At 44.3% G+C, this 13840-nt stretch overlaps 1 protein-coding gene across 1 annotated transcript; it reads left to right on the top strand.

The window, feature by feature from the left end:
* Positions 1 to 1778: 1778 nt before the first annotated feature.
* DCTN3 (dynactin subunit 3) lies at positions 1779 to 11435 on the top strand. The gene is made up of 7 exons (XM_007430183.4): positions 1779 to 1931; positions 3597 to 3681; positions 6193 to 6279; positions 6672 to 6755; positions 9585 to 9643; positions 10724 to 10783; positions 11013 to 11435. Exons 1-7 carry the CDS (start codon positions 1827 to 1829, stop codon positions 11100 to 11102), a joined length of 570 nt encoding a protein of 189 aa, XP_007430245.1. The 5' UTR covers positions 1779 to 1826; the 3' UTR covers positions 11103 to 11435.
* Positions 11436 to 13840: the final 2405 nt, after the last annotated feature.

Here is a 13840-nt window from a genome sequence, read left to right as displayed (position 1 = left end):
GGGCAACGGGTTCCAGACCTGTCAGCCATTATTCTTCCTTCCTCCTCAGTACAGCAGGGAAGGTCAACTCAAAGGACCAACATCGCCCCAGAAGCACAACCCACAAATATACAGAGCAAGGCTGCAATTGGGTTATTGACGTGCAATCTGCGGAAAACACTATCGAAATGGTTCACACTAATGTTATTTAGCTGCAATACTTCCGTAATAAAAGGAATCAATGGGAGAGAGAAAAGACCTGTCTGGGGATTTGATTTTCTCATTTTAATGGCATACTTATTTACTCCCGCCAATCCTCTGATCGGATTTTCATTACACCGCCTTGCGCTGTAAGTGGACCTGTATTGATAGGAGCTGCTGACTTCAGCTGGCTTCCCGAGGGCACAAATTAAAAATAACTCATATTCAGTGACAGGGTGGCGTGCTAAATACCTGTGCCTATAACAGGCATGCTGTTATTTGAGAACTAGCAAAAATCATGAGCATCTACACAAATATATTTTCTGAAGCTGATTTACAACGCCAGACCTTTAGTTTGGAGGCTCAGAGTATTTATCCCCTTCCTGTGCCAACCAGCAACACATCTACCTAGATTAGCTAATGACCAAGTAGGGCCCTTTGCACAACATACTAAGCTTGCTAATTTCAGTGTGGGTTATTCTGTCGGTTACCATGTTGGCCAAACTCGGCTTGTTGGATTCCTTTCAAAATTCAAGGTATGCTCTGAGAAAATGGGTTACTTGAGCAGCCAAGGAGGAGGCCACCAATGGCTCCCAGGATCTTCCTCCTGGAAGGGCTGGGGGTCTTCAGCCGAGGGCTCCTTTCATGAGACGCTGCGGGGAGCCCTGACTGGGTTCCCACACGAGGGCCGGCTAAGCCATGAACCGCCACGACGAACAAACCGCCTTTCGGAGTCACACAAGGCGTGAAAAGGGCCTCACAGGGAACCAAGGCATCCAAAGTCAACGCTCTGGGCCGCGGGGGCGGCTTCCTGCGAGGGTCCCTGGCCCCTTCCTCGTTGCAGCTTCACTGGGATGGTGTTGAGGGATGCCTCCAGGGAGGAGGATGGCTGAGGCACCAGGTGTGGGGCTTTGCGGTCTTTATCGCGCTGTGAGCCGCCCAGAGCTGCGTCCTTAGGACGGGCGGCCATACAAATCCTTTAAATCCGTCGGTCAATGGACAGGTTTGATCTGCGGCCCTCGTTCTCTCCCCACGCCTTGGGTTTTCATTAGGAGCAGAGTCGGTTTCCAGCAACGCCCAGCCGGAGGATGTGCATGATCCGATTTAGTGGAGCCCCTGGAGCGTCCCTGAAGGTCAAACCAGTCAAGATGGCGGCCGCAACGTCACTGTCTCCTCCTCCCTCCTCCTCCTCCTCCTCCTCCTCCACCACCACCACGCAGCAAGAAGGAGCCTCGACGAGCGGCCATTTCAATTCCATTCAAGCAAACCTCCCTCGGGGTCGGAGGATGAGCCCCTCTGGATGGGGACGAAGGACGCGCCCCCTGCTGCTTAGGCTTCAGTCCCAGAAGCCGCCCGAGACGCCTCCGCGGGTCGTCATGGCGACGGCGACGCCAAATCCCATCGCTTCCGGTTTTCTAGGGCAAACGTCCGGGCCATGGCTGTCCTCCCAAACGAGCGGCCATAGAGCTCTGAAGGGTTAGAGCGGCACACCTCTCCATGGCGACTAGCCTCTCGCGGGACGACCCTAGTATCCCCGTCTCCCTTGCCGTGGGATTAATCATAGAGGCGTGCCGGAGGATAGAGCGGCGTCCAGGTCGGAGGCTTCTGATTGGCTCCCCAGGCGCCGGTTTGCGGGTGGGGCTAAAATGGCGGTGGCGGAGGTGCAGCAGCTGCAAAGCCGCCTAGACGCGTTGGAGGAGCGGGTGTTCGGAGCCCCCGCGGGAGCCGCGTCTGCGGGGGGACCGCGGAAGGTAAGGGCCGCGCCTGGCGGGCATCTCCGGCATCGGGGTCCTTCGGAGGCCACGTATCACAGGGCCCATCATCCCCTGCCAGCCAGCGGCTGAGCTCTGCTGGGCCCTGAAGTGCATTGTGAGGCGCGGGGCCACTAGGGAAAGCGAGGGGCACTTTATTCTTGTTTTTAAAAAGTGACACGTTTAATGGCTGTGTCCCCACGACACGCGTAACTGCGGGAGCATCAGAAAGGGGTTGGCTGACCGGGTCCACTAACTCATCTAGGCCTGGCGTGGGAACACCTAGCCCGTCGGTTGAATGAGGCATTTCTTTCTCCCCTCGTCACAAATAACGGTTTAGCAACCATTGCCCTCTGAATACTACCAAAAGGACAACAGTTTCCATCATGCACAACCGATGTCATGCTTCTTGGGCAGAAAAGCCATTTTTTCAGTTTGCCCCGGCTGCTTTCTCTCTGAGCTTTTCAGGAAAGGTGAATTTGACCACCAAATGAAAATTCTCAGCTTTCGAAGATCTTTATTTGGCCCTTCCTTGCATTTATTTATGTAAATGTGCCTTCCTTCTTTTCTAATATATAGTAATTTATTAAAGATTATAATTACAGCAGTAAAAATGAATACAAACTGAAAAAAAATAGAATAAAAGAGTAGAAGGTGCAGAAAAGAAAAAAGGGGGAAAAGAGAGGAAAGAAAAAATTAAGAATACAGAAAAGAAAAGAAATATAAAGTAGAGACTTCCCACCTTCATCACAAGTATAAACAATTATAGTAAGTGATCACCTGCTCTTAAATGCAACAAATGATCTCTTCTACCCATATCCCATCTCTTATCTATAAACAAATCCATAATGCATTGTCATTTCAGTCCTGATGTCAGTAAAAGTCCATTAAGGGTTATAGATCTGTTTCAACTTTGATCAAATAAACCAACTTTATATTTCTTCCTTTTACTTCTAACTATCTTAATCTTCAGTCCATTCAAATAATGTCGTACAACTTGATTTCTTTTCATTTTTTCTTTGTCCCTTCTCACAAAATTCTTCAAAATTTTAACAAGCCTCTTTTGTAAATCCAATATAGGAAAATTATCCAGGTCACCTTGGTTTGCTGTTTGTATATCCCTTTTAATAATTAAGACATCAGCCAGTTTCTTTTGTCTGTCCAGTGTAACATCTTTTTCCATGTCATTCTTATAGCTTGTCATTTTTAAATCCACTTTCAACTCAGTCTCGCTCTTGTCAGGTAAAACTTGTTCCTTTTCCATAACATCTTTCAGACTTTCTCTGTAGAGGCAGATACTTTTAAAATTAACTTCTGGGTCCATTGTTCAAAAATATCCTTCAATATTTCCAGTGTTAAAATATTTTGCTTCGTTCTATAATGGTAAATTGAGTTTGGGTGTTCTTCTCCTTTAATTGTAATCTTTAGTTCCCTCTAGTGTCCAAGTATTAGTAAATGTACCTTTCCACTTGTTACTCAGAGTCATTTTAAAGCAGTGTTTTTCAAAGTTGGCAGCTTTAAGATGGGTGGACTTCAGCTCCCAGAATTACCCAGCCAGCTGAAGTCCATCCTCTTAAAGTTGCCAACTTTGAAAAACACTGCTTTAAAGCAACCTGCATGCAGCTTTTTTTCTTTCCAGTTGTGAATAACATTCCTTTCCCCTAGGTAGCAGATGGGTTAGTCAAAGTTCAAGTGGCCTTGGGAAACATTGCAAGCAAAAGAGAGAGAGTTAAAATTCTTTTCAAAAAAAGTAAGTAGTTTTCTTTTTTTCAAAGACAAAGTGCTGGTTTGCTCTAACAGCTGTCTTAAAAGAGATCTTATAACTGCTGAAGGTTGAAGAAACCTGTTTTAAACTGGTGATGTTGCCAAGTTGTTTCTTGAACATAATGTGCCCTCATGTTTGTCCACTATTGGTGTGAGTAGTACGAATTCTGATGGGGTGAGGGTGTTGAAGTTTCAGTAGCATTGGTCTTGGAACCTTTTGATGATTTTAGTTTTATTTAACCATGTTTGCTGCCCAGAGTCTGTTGGTAATGGAGCAGCCTAGTAATGCTAATAAATAAATAAAGTGAATATTGTACAGTCCTATTTTCTTTCATTATACAGAAATGGGCACAAAGGAGTATAGAAATGTATTATGGCTCAGCATTTGCATCGCTGAGACAATTTCTCAAATAAATACATGCCTGGCTCTTACAATTTTGCCTTCTCTGAATTATGTAAAATGATTTACTTGATCCATTCATTTTAATTTAGTATATTAATATCGTTGTTTAGAATTACAGTTGAGTTTATGCTAGATTTTCATCTGGACTCATTAATGTGACATGTTGTGGTATTCTGTATACCATGAATGGTAAGTTGCGTAGAATTTTTAAATTATTTATTTATTTAATAAATTTATATTGCTGCCCATCTCATATACATGACTCTGGGCAGCTAACAATTAAAACAGAGTAAAAAGAGAACCGATAATGGAAAAACGTAGCATAAATTAGCTGAGAACAATCACAGCATTCCACAATTAATGTAACTAAGGAACCCTTTTTCGAAGAGTTTATGTAGTTGTGAAATAAGCAATTTTTAGTACAGTATTTAGATCATTCTTTATAGTTTTCAGATGACAGAAGGCTGGAAGGCTAATATTTTAGAGGAAAGAGAGAGAGGGTTCAAAAAGATCTAGACAGGCTTGAGCAGTGGCCTGAAACAAGTAATTTAACATAGAGAAATGTAAAGTTCTGCATCTGGGCATGTTTAGCCTACAGAAGCATGACTAAGAGGTCCCTCTGTGATAGTCCCTGCCCTTTAGAGTGCTCTTACCCCACACACATGGTTGGCCCCAGCCTTTTGGGCATTTAGGAAGGCTTAGTTAAGACTTGGCTGATCCCTGGGCTTTAGGGTGAGTTGTAGAAATGTTCAGTTCTGTTCACCATTTTATTGTTTGGTGTGTTTTAATGAGCTATGTTATTTTCTGTTGATTATAGTTTTCTTTTTTGTATGCCACTTAGAGTCACATAGTTGGACTTTGGCAGCCATGTAAATGCGTAAATAAACAGTGGCAGGGTTGCACACAGAAGAGGCAGTGGACTTACTTTCTGTCACCCAGGAGGGCAGAACCAGAACTGGTGGGTTAAAACCACAAGGAAGGACATTCAGGCTAGATGTCAGGAGCATCTTCCTGATTTTATGAGGTATCAGCCAGTGGAAGAAGCTGCCCCATGATGTCATGGATTCTCCTTCCGCAGAGGTCTTCCAGAATCTGGATGGTCATTTTTCAGAAATGCTCTAGTGGATCCTGGATTGAGTATGATGCTAGACTAGCTGACCTGTAGGGCAGCGGTCCCCAACCTTTTTGGCACCAGGGACCAGTTTTGTGGAAGACAATTTTTCCATGGACAGGAGGGAGGGGATGGTTTCGGGATGATTCAAGCACCTTACATTTCTTGTGCACTTTATTTCTATTATTATTATTATTTCTATTATTATTATTTCAGTGGGAGGAAATGCTGGCGGCGCTTTGCGCAGGGATAGGAATCGGTTGCTGGTCAGGACTTGTCCAGGCAGTCTCTGAAGAATCGGACATGATTGAATGGGGGGGGGGGGAAGCTTGTGCGCTTACCAAAACTGTGACTGAAACAAGCGCGCAGTGCGGGAAAGAGGCGTGGACGGCAGTGGTGAATAAAATAACAGGCGGGCCACACACGGAGTAAAATAAGTTTGGATTCCGAGCACGCAATCTAAATCCCTCACATGCGCAGTTCACAGTAGGGTTTGTGCTCCTATGAGAATCTGACGCCGCCGCCGATCTGACAGGAGGTGGAGCTCAGATGGAGAGCGGCTGTTTTCGCTCGCTTGCCCACTGCTCACCTGCTCTGCGGCCCATTTCCTGACAGGCCACGGACTGGTACCGGCCTGGGGGTTGGGGACCCCTGCTGTAGGGCATCTTCCAACTTTGCAATTCTAAAAGTGTCCAATGGTGTGCTATCTTCCCTATTTTGAAAAGTTGGAAGAAGGCATTGAGAAAATATTAGTATGCCATCTGGTGGTTCTAGGGTTTTTTTTTCCTTTTTGTTTGAAAATGTTTAGCATTAACACTTGGCCAACACTCTTCATCTAGAATAATTCCAAGAAAAAGCATTGATAGTCACGAGGCATGTTACTGATTCAGTGCTTTTAAGCATTCTTGTAATTTAACAGCACCGTTTCTATTGTTGCTGCATTCTAAAGTTCTAATTCTATTTTATGTTGCTCCTCCTCTAAGTTGAAGACATCCTAAAATATCTGGATCCTCACTACATTGATCGAATGGCTGTCCCAGATGCCATGAAGCTGCAATTAATCTTGGCAGGTAGTTCCTGAAATGACTCGAATATAGGCACTTCGGTTATGTGTTTTAGCAGTAGATTTTAATTTATAAAGCGCTTACTTGCGCCAGGTTTTTGTCAGTCACTTTTTAAATGTATTACAATTGAAAAGAGAATTTGTGATCTGAATACTATATTTCAAACACTGTTTTTAGGTCATAATCCAATGCATGTTTATTTGAAAATAATCCTTATGGCACTCAGAGGTGCATAGTTCTAAACAGATCAGTTTTAAGCTGCCTTGAGGTTTGTTCTGGTCCTACTAGATAGACAGCTTTGATCAGTGGTTAATCTGCATCTGGGCATAGATCACGTGGTCTGTTGCTACTGGACAAGAAAGGCTTCTGAACTTACGTAATGCTTTTCCTACCACCAGAAGAGCAATCCATCATGGCCCAAGCAGCACTTCTGGAGCAGGTGAACAGCCTGCAGCCCTATTTGGACAGTGCACATATCAAAGGTGAGTTACTCTCTGTCCTTTATCCCTGAATCCAGATTTTTACTTATACCAAGCCCTGAATCTATCACACTCTCCCCAAGTATTGTAGCTCACTTGATTCTGATTCATGTACATTTTCATACATTATTAATATGATAAATGCCATTTTAGTTTGTTACCTGAACTGAGTTTGTGTAATATAAGAATACAAACCTGTCTCAGTTGAATGGCTGGCTTTGCGGATGAAAGCAAGTCCTATCCTAAGCTTCACTCTGTATCAAACCAAGGTTTGATTTTACTCCAACAATTTGTTTCTCAAATTGTTGGAGTAAGCAACAGCTTGGCAGACAGCCTTGCAACAGTTATTTACATTCTGGTAACTTCGTGGTTGGATTATTGCAATCAGGAGCTGCCTTTGAAAATGGTCTGGAAACTTCAGTTAACGCCAGCCCACTATGTAGACCAGACCAGGAAATCAACTCCATGGGAAGACTAAAACTACTCTAATTGAGATTGGCTATAATAACAGAATCTTGGAAGTCTGATTGCACTGTTTCTCCTCTCTTGTACTCCAGTGAATCGGAAGCGTCTGCCTCAGCTGCTTCTGAATGTTATCTTATTGCTCTAGAGTTAAAAATGGTTCAACCCCCTTTGCCTAGGTAATGGTTCTTGCATAAATCCATCAAGATTGCTTTCCTTGCTCTCTACAGTTAGTTAAAATGCAGTGGGTAAACTGCTACTGGGACTGGCCAATAAAATTATGCCAATTCCTCACCTTCTATGCTGAGTGCCAGGCACTTTCTGGACCCATTTCTAAGTGCTGGCTTTATCCTTTGAAAGCTGCAGTGACTTAGGACTGGGTTATCTGAAGGAACTCCTTCTCCCATATGTACCTCCACCAACCTTAAGATCATCTAATGAGCTTCTCCCCCAGGTCTCCCCACCGAAGGGGATAAGTGGCCTCCACAAGGGGGAGAGCTTTTTCTCTGGCGGCTCCCCATGGATGGAATGCCCACCCCAGAGAGACCCAGCTGGCACCGACATTAACATCATTTCACCCACCAGATGAATCCCTTTCTAATTCCCCAGGCTTTTTAATGGGCTTTTATTTGTATTTTAACTTTATTTTAATTCTTAACTTTTGAATGACCACCATACTGCTGCCTAGTTTATATGGTGTTTTTCTTTTGTATTTCATTTGATTTTATTGTACGTGTTTAACTCAGATTATGTTTTTTAGTGTGTTTGATTGTAAATCACCCAGATTGTTTCAGTTCTTGGGGGATTTAAGCTTTTTAATAAATAAACAAACCAGATCCCTCTGGGATACTTACAAATAGAAAATAGAAACATCTCCCTTTCCTGCCGTTGTTCCCCTGCAACTCATATTTGGAGGCAGGCTGCCCCCATGCTAGAGATAATACTGAGCCTTCAAAAACAGTGGCCCTTGGTAGCCCTGCCTTCAATGAATTTATCCAGTTTCCTTTCTCGTATGGAAAACAAGAGTCCTCGTAATCCTCATTCAGGATTAGAATTAGCTTTAGTGAGGCACCCTCGGAGGCCTCGGTTCTCTGAGCCCAAGAAAAGCATCCTCCTTTTATGGACTGGCACCAAGAGAATAATGGTTCCAGGTTGCAGAGCAACCTGTAAGGGAGTAAGCATAGAGGCTGTGAGTCAATAAGGAGCACTGCAACTCAGTCACTGGTCTGGTTCACCTAAGTCACAGTATGATTTATATGGCTTCACTTTACTGTGTTCTAAGAACCTAGTATGTGTGGTTTTCTAAATCATCATTGACTGCCTTGAGTGTGGAAACCAGCCAGATGTCTTATTCAGTAAACCATAGGAAAGCACAGGTGTGACTTTGTGCCGCCTACTCAGATGCCACTGCTGCCAGACGCTGAGACCTTATTATGACTTAGGCCCACGGTGCTCCTTTGCTATCATCTTTGCCAACCGTCACTGACATCTTCTGGTTCACCTGCTTTCTTCAATGTGCACTTTCTGCACCTGGCACGGCGTGGTGCCTAGATTGATGCAAGGCGCACGACCGTGGACTCACCGTAAGAGCCGTGTTTGTGCAATACACCAGGCTGAAATGGAGTTGGCTGGTTAGCCCAAACCCAAATAAGATGAAATGGTTGAACGTGGAGATCCTGCCAGCCATTTTTGCTAAGGAGAAAAAAGCCATTGCTTACGTAGGCTCTTAGAACTTGAGCCATTGGCCACCATTTTTCCTCTGATTAATGTTACGGTTGCTAAAATGCACGCATAAAGAAATAAGAGGATAATCTTAAAGAACGGATGCAAAAGTGGACATGTACGCATCAGCAGAGCCCCGAAAGAGAGGAGGGGTGGAGGAGGAAACTCAGGATTGCCCCACTTCGACTCTCTTGAGTATAAGAGGGGGGCAGCGGGAAACTCTGTTATTATACCCTACAAGTTCCAGTAGTCCTTGTAGAGTCTGTTTCCTGCCCTGCCCTGCCCTGCCCTGCCCTGCCCTGCCCTGCCCTGCCCTGCCCTGCCCTGCCCTGCCCTGCCCTGCCTACCTCGGAGGGCTGACAACTAGCAGACGGAAGAAAATTTAAAGAGGGGTAGAACTCAGTGGTGTGGAGTTGGAGACTTCATGCTTATTGATTCAGCTTCCTGGCTTTACAAAACCTCTGTGGGGTGGGGGGGAGGTTTGAAGAGAAAGAAGAGCAATGGGAGACTTTTAGGAGCCAAACTGCTCCCACCTACCTCCCCGACAGCCCCCAATTGCCATTTGGGGAGGTGGGACTCCCTGTTCCCATTGCAGCACTTTGAACAGTAGTAACAAGAGGCTGGCTTCCCCTTTCCAATCTGTTGCAGCTGCTCCAGATCACGCCACCAAGCTCCAGCGACTTTCACAAATACACCTTCAGCATCAGGTAAGCTCCAGGCTGGAAAAGAGCTAAGAATTAACACCAGTTCAGGAAGCCGGTGTCCACTCCCACCTGAGGCCCCACCTTCTGCAGCAGGCGCATTAGCTTCATTCAGGGTGAATCCTCCTTCAAAAGAAAGGAAGTCTAATGCCATTCCTTAGATTGTGCTAGGTTTTGCTCCACCCTGTGTGCAGTAGGAAGTCAAAAAAAGCAAGATTGTTGGTTGCAGCTTCAATCACACAGCTGCCTTCTTTCATTTTTTGACAAACACAGACACTGTTGGTGTTTCCTTAGGGACATACAGGCTGCATTTCTGTGAATTGTCTCATTTTTTGATCATTGCACAGTACAATGGACCATAAATTAATGGAAAACCATTCAACTTATAACTGACCAAGCTTCTTCATGTGGTATGTGAATGCAGCCACTAAGTCTTGACCTAGTCTGGTTAAGGAAATTGTGTAAATGGAGTAAGTACGGTAAAGAACACATGGCTAAATCAGGAAACTCACAGGACAGGAAGGCAGTTGCTGGTGTTACAAGGCTATGTGCTGTGATTCAGGAGTTTCAGAATAGCAAATTTCCCTTGGGAAATTTAAATCTGCCTGAATTGGTAGCTATCTCCCAACATCTGATAGCAGAGGATTTCTGCCATTTATCTACATGGTACCAACAAAGTCTACATCTATTCTACTCTCTCTGTGGGGTTCGTATATTTTAAAATTTTAAATTTTTAAACTTTTTGATGATGTGGTTTTTTAATAATCACTTTTTTACCTTTTATAATGATTGTTTTTATCTATTTGTTGTTTTATTTAATTGTTGTACGCCGCCCAGAATCGCTTTGTGTGAGATGGGTGGCTATATAAATGTGATATACAAATAAAGCCCTTTTTTTAAACTGATGCTGAGTCTTCCACATTTAGTTTTAACTAATGATCCCGAGTTTTAACAGTTTGAAAGATTAAGAAATAAAAAAGTCCCTGTCTATGGGGTGAAATGGAGCACTTGCCACGTTTAGTACTTAAAATACCAAAACACATAGACAGGGAAATGTGGATTGACCGAACTCTTCTAATGTTGCAGGATCAGTGTGAGGCTGTGACGGAGAACGTCCGGTTACTTCTAGAAGATTACAACAAAATGGTATCCTTTTTCTCACTGCATTTGGAGCCTGTGAGCCTGTGCTGCTCACACGAAACTGCCCCTGTTCCGCTGGCTCACCTTTTTCCTCTGGCAGCCTCAAGGCTCTGATCTGACCTGGCTGTTTCTTGGGTTGCCCGTTAGAATTCCGTTTGCTTTCTCCTGCTCCCGATTCCTGCTGCCAGGCTTTTGAGTCTTTCCAGCTTCTCTTTTCCTTAAAGCACCCCTCCAGACTCTCCTCCTTTCTAAACAGTTTGTCCAGTGGGATGAAATGCTGACCCAGCTGGAAGCCGCAAAGCAGGTGAAGCCTCTACCTGAGTGAAGGCCAGGCCCTGGGGTCGTTTGGGCCGCTGTGCCCTTGGGCTTCACGTGATCTCCTGCTCCAGATCTCAGATCTCTATGTTAACCGGTGTTGCCTGGGAATTGGTAGCACCCTTGAGCTTCATCTGGTACTTTGGTGTCAATCTGGAAGCTACATCCTGACCTTATGGGGCTAAATGTCTATGTCTTCTTTAGGGTTACAGCTTCCCCTTAATTTATTTTTATTCTTCATTTAGCCAATTCATTGGGAATGCATGATTTGTCAGACAAAGTACCTATTACTGTGGACCATAATAAAATCCCCATGAATTCCCAACAGTCTGGCCAGCGTCTGGTTATTTTCCTTCTTTTAAAATCATATTCCACTCTCTTGAAGGCGCCAGAGAGATGGAAGTACATTTTTGTAGTTCCTTAAGCCGTCAGAATAAGCCTTAATAAATTACATCTCCATCTGGCAATGCTTTGTTCGTACGTAGCAAAATGTTATCTCTTTCTTCCAGAAGATAGTCACTTAGAATTAGTTAGTAGGGGAGAATTTTACCAATGAGAAATGGCCACCAAGAATTTGCCTCTAAGGGAGAAATGCCTGGCAGAGCCTTGAAGCTTCGAAGAACGTTGTCAAGAGATCTGGAAGAGGGTGATGGGAAAGTGACTTCAAATCAGTTGGAACTAAGCCCCTCAATTTGGACCCATCTGAGACCCCAAAGCAAAACAGATACTGATCAGTGATACAGTTGTTCTGGGTGACAACTTCTCTCTCTCTCTCCCCCCCCTCTCTCCCCCTCTCCCTCTCCCCTCCCTCTCTTTTCCAATATAGGCAACTGTACTGCAGCTGATTTATTTATTTATATTTCAAATTTAGTCACCGTCCATCTCACGCAAAGAGCTCAAATGCTACTGAGCAACTGTTGAGAACATCCCCCTTCGGTTCTTGTTTATCTGAATTTCCAGATACATTAGAGCGGATTCCTGGAATTTGCAGCCCTCTTCTGCAGATTAGTGTGAACTGAGCCTTATTATTCTATTTATCCTATCCAATCCCAAGCTATGACTAAGAATTGGCTGGCTTCAAATCTTAACCCAGAATTAACAAACTGCAATTACTGTGTTCATACAGCATGTTCTGCCCAAACAAACCACAATATGGCTTAATGGGTGAGTTAGGTTCACACACAATGCCAAGATGAAGGCAGAGTTCCCCAAAGCATGCTGAACCACAAACTACACAACCTCATTTCAGCCTGATTGAGCGCATTGTTCAAGCCAAGAGGGTTCACAACCAAGGGAAGGAGCTCTAGTTCCAGTGTGGCAAAGTACAAAATACTGAATTACTTCATCAGCCTTCAGTGCAGAGAAGATGGACAGAGTGTAGAGCAGTGTTTCTCAACCTCAGCAACTCGAAGATGTGTGGACTTCCACTCCCAGAATTCCCCAGCCAGGGAAGTCCACACATCTTCAAGCTGCTGAGGTTGAGAAACACTGGTATAGACTCCCAAACAGGAACGCTGGTGCCAGGACAAGCTGAAGTTAGTAAACAATGCAAAGAACAGGAACGCTGTCCAAAACAGCTTCTGTCTTCTGTCCAAAACAATTTCTGAAATGTCGCCAAGAGAGAGCTAGCTTGATCTCCATTCCACAGTGTTGGCACTGCCATTGAAAAGCTGCACCCTGAATCTTCCCGAAAATGTGGGAATTTTAGCAATTTCTTCCAGAGATGTTGTAATCGGGCTGGTTACTGTAGGAGTAAGGGGTCCTGCAGGAGTACTGGTAAAGGGCAAGAATTAAAAAATGAATGAAACGGCCATGTTAGGTCTGCAAAACTAAGGGAAAGGATGGAATAGATCTGAATGAAGGCAGCCTGCTCTTGTGAAGCCGAGGAACACATGCAAGGAAGTGGAGAACTAGAATATTACCTGCTTAGTGAAGGTAAGATGGACAGAGCATAGACCAGTGTTTCTCAACCTCAGCAACTTGAAGATGTGTGGACTTCCACTAACTGGTTACATATATGCATATATTACTTATTACAATCTGATCCATGCAAGCCGGTGACAGATTTGGTTCCATTGCCAAAAAACCCTCTCTTTCATCTACCAGGAAATTGTGAACAGGAAGGCTCTTCTCTTCTGCAAGAGCAATAGAAACATGGTCAGTGACTGCTGTTTTACTCTGAGTCAGTTGCAGGACCAGATGAGGGCGCAAAGGAACTAGCTGATGGTCTGGCCACGGTCAGGGCTTGAGTGGTCTCAGATGAATAAAGTGCCAGGTGACTAGGGAAGAGCAAATATTGCTCCAATCTTAAGAAGCCGGGTGAGAGGGTGGGGGACATGTTAAGCAAACTATAGACTGATCAGTCTAATACAAATTCCTGGGAAGATCCTAGAACAGATCATAAAGAGAGACATCTTTAAGTGCTTTGAGAAGGATGGATGGGTGGGTGGACGGACGGACGGACAGACAGATTAGATAGATACATAGATACATAGATGATAGATAATATATGAGGAGGGATTGAAAGAATTAGCTATGTTTAATCTTGAGAAAAGGGGGGGGGGTATGATAGCCCTCTGTCTGATATTATAGCACTTTACAAATACCTGAAAGGATGTCAGAAGAAGGCCAAGATTTGCTGTTCCAGAGTGTAGAATATGGAACAATGGATTTAAGTTGCAGGAAGAGAAGTTCTGACTGAGTGTGGGAAAATGTCCAAGAGGAAGAGCAGTTCAACAGCAAAATCTG

This window comes from Python bivittatus, unplaced genomic scaffold (genome assembly GCF_059951505.1).
Source record: "Python bivittatus isolate LINGU-HERP-01145 unplaced genomic scaffold, Pbiv_v1 ctg000570_np1212, whole genome shotgun sequence".
NCBI classification, from domain to species: Eukaryota; Metazoa; Chordata; class Lepidosauria; order Squamata; family Pythonidae; genus Python; species Python bivittatus.
Note: the sequence above shows the minus strand (reverse complement) of the source record. Positions and strands in the feature narration are given on the sequence as shown.

What these genes read in the sequence shown, in the direction of transcription:
- DCTN3 (XM_007430183.4), top strand. Translation starts at nt 1,827, where the DNA reads ATGGCGGTGGCGGAGGTGCAGCAGCTGCAAAGCCGCCTAGACGCGTTG. An exon ending in CTGCGGGGGGACCGCGGAAG is followed by an intron (nt 1,932 to 3,596) that starts GTAAGGGCCGCG and finishes CCTTTCCCCTAG; the next exon opens with GTAGCAGATGGGTTAGTCAA. An exon ending in TAGAAGATTACAACAAAATG is followed by an intron (nt 10,784 to 11,012) that starts GTATCCTTTTTC and finishes GCACCCCTCCAG; the next exon opens with ACTCTCCTCCTTTCTAAACA.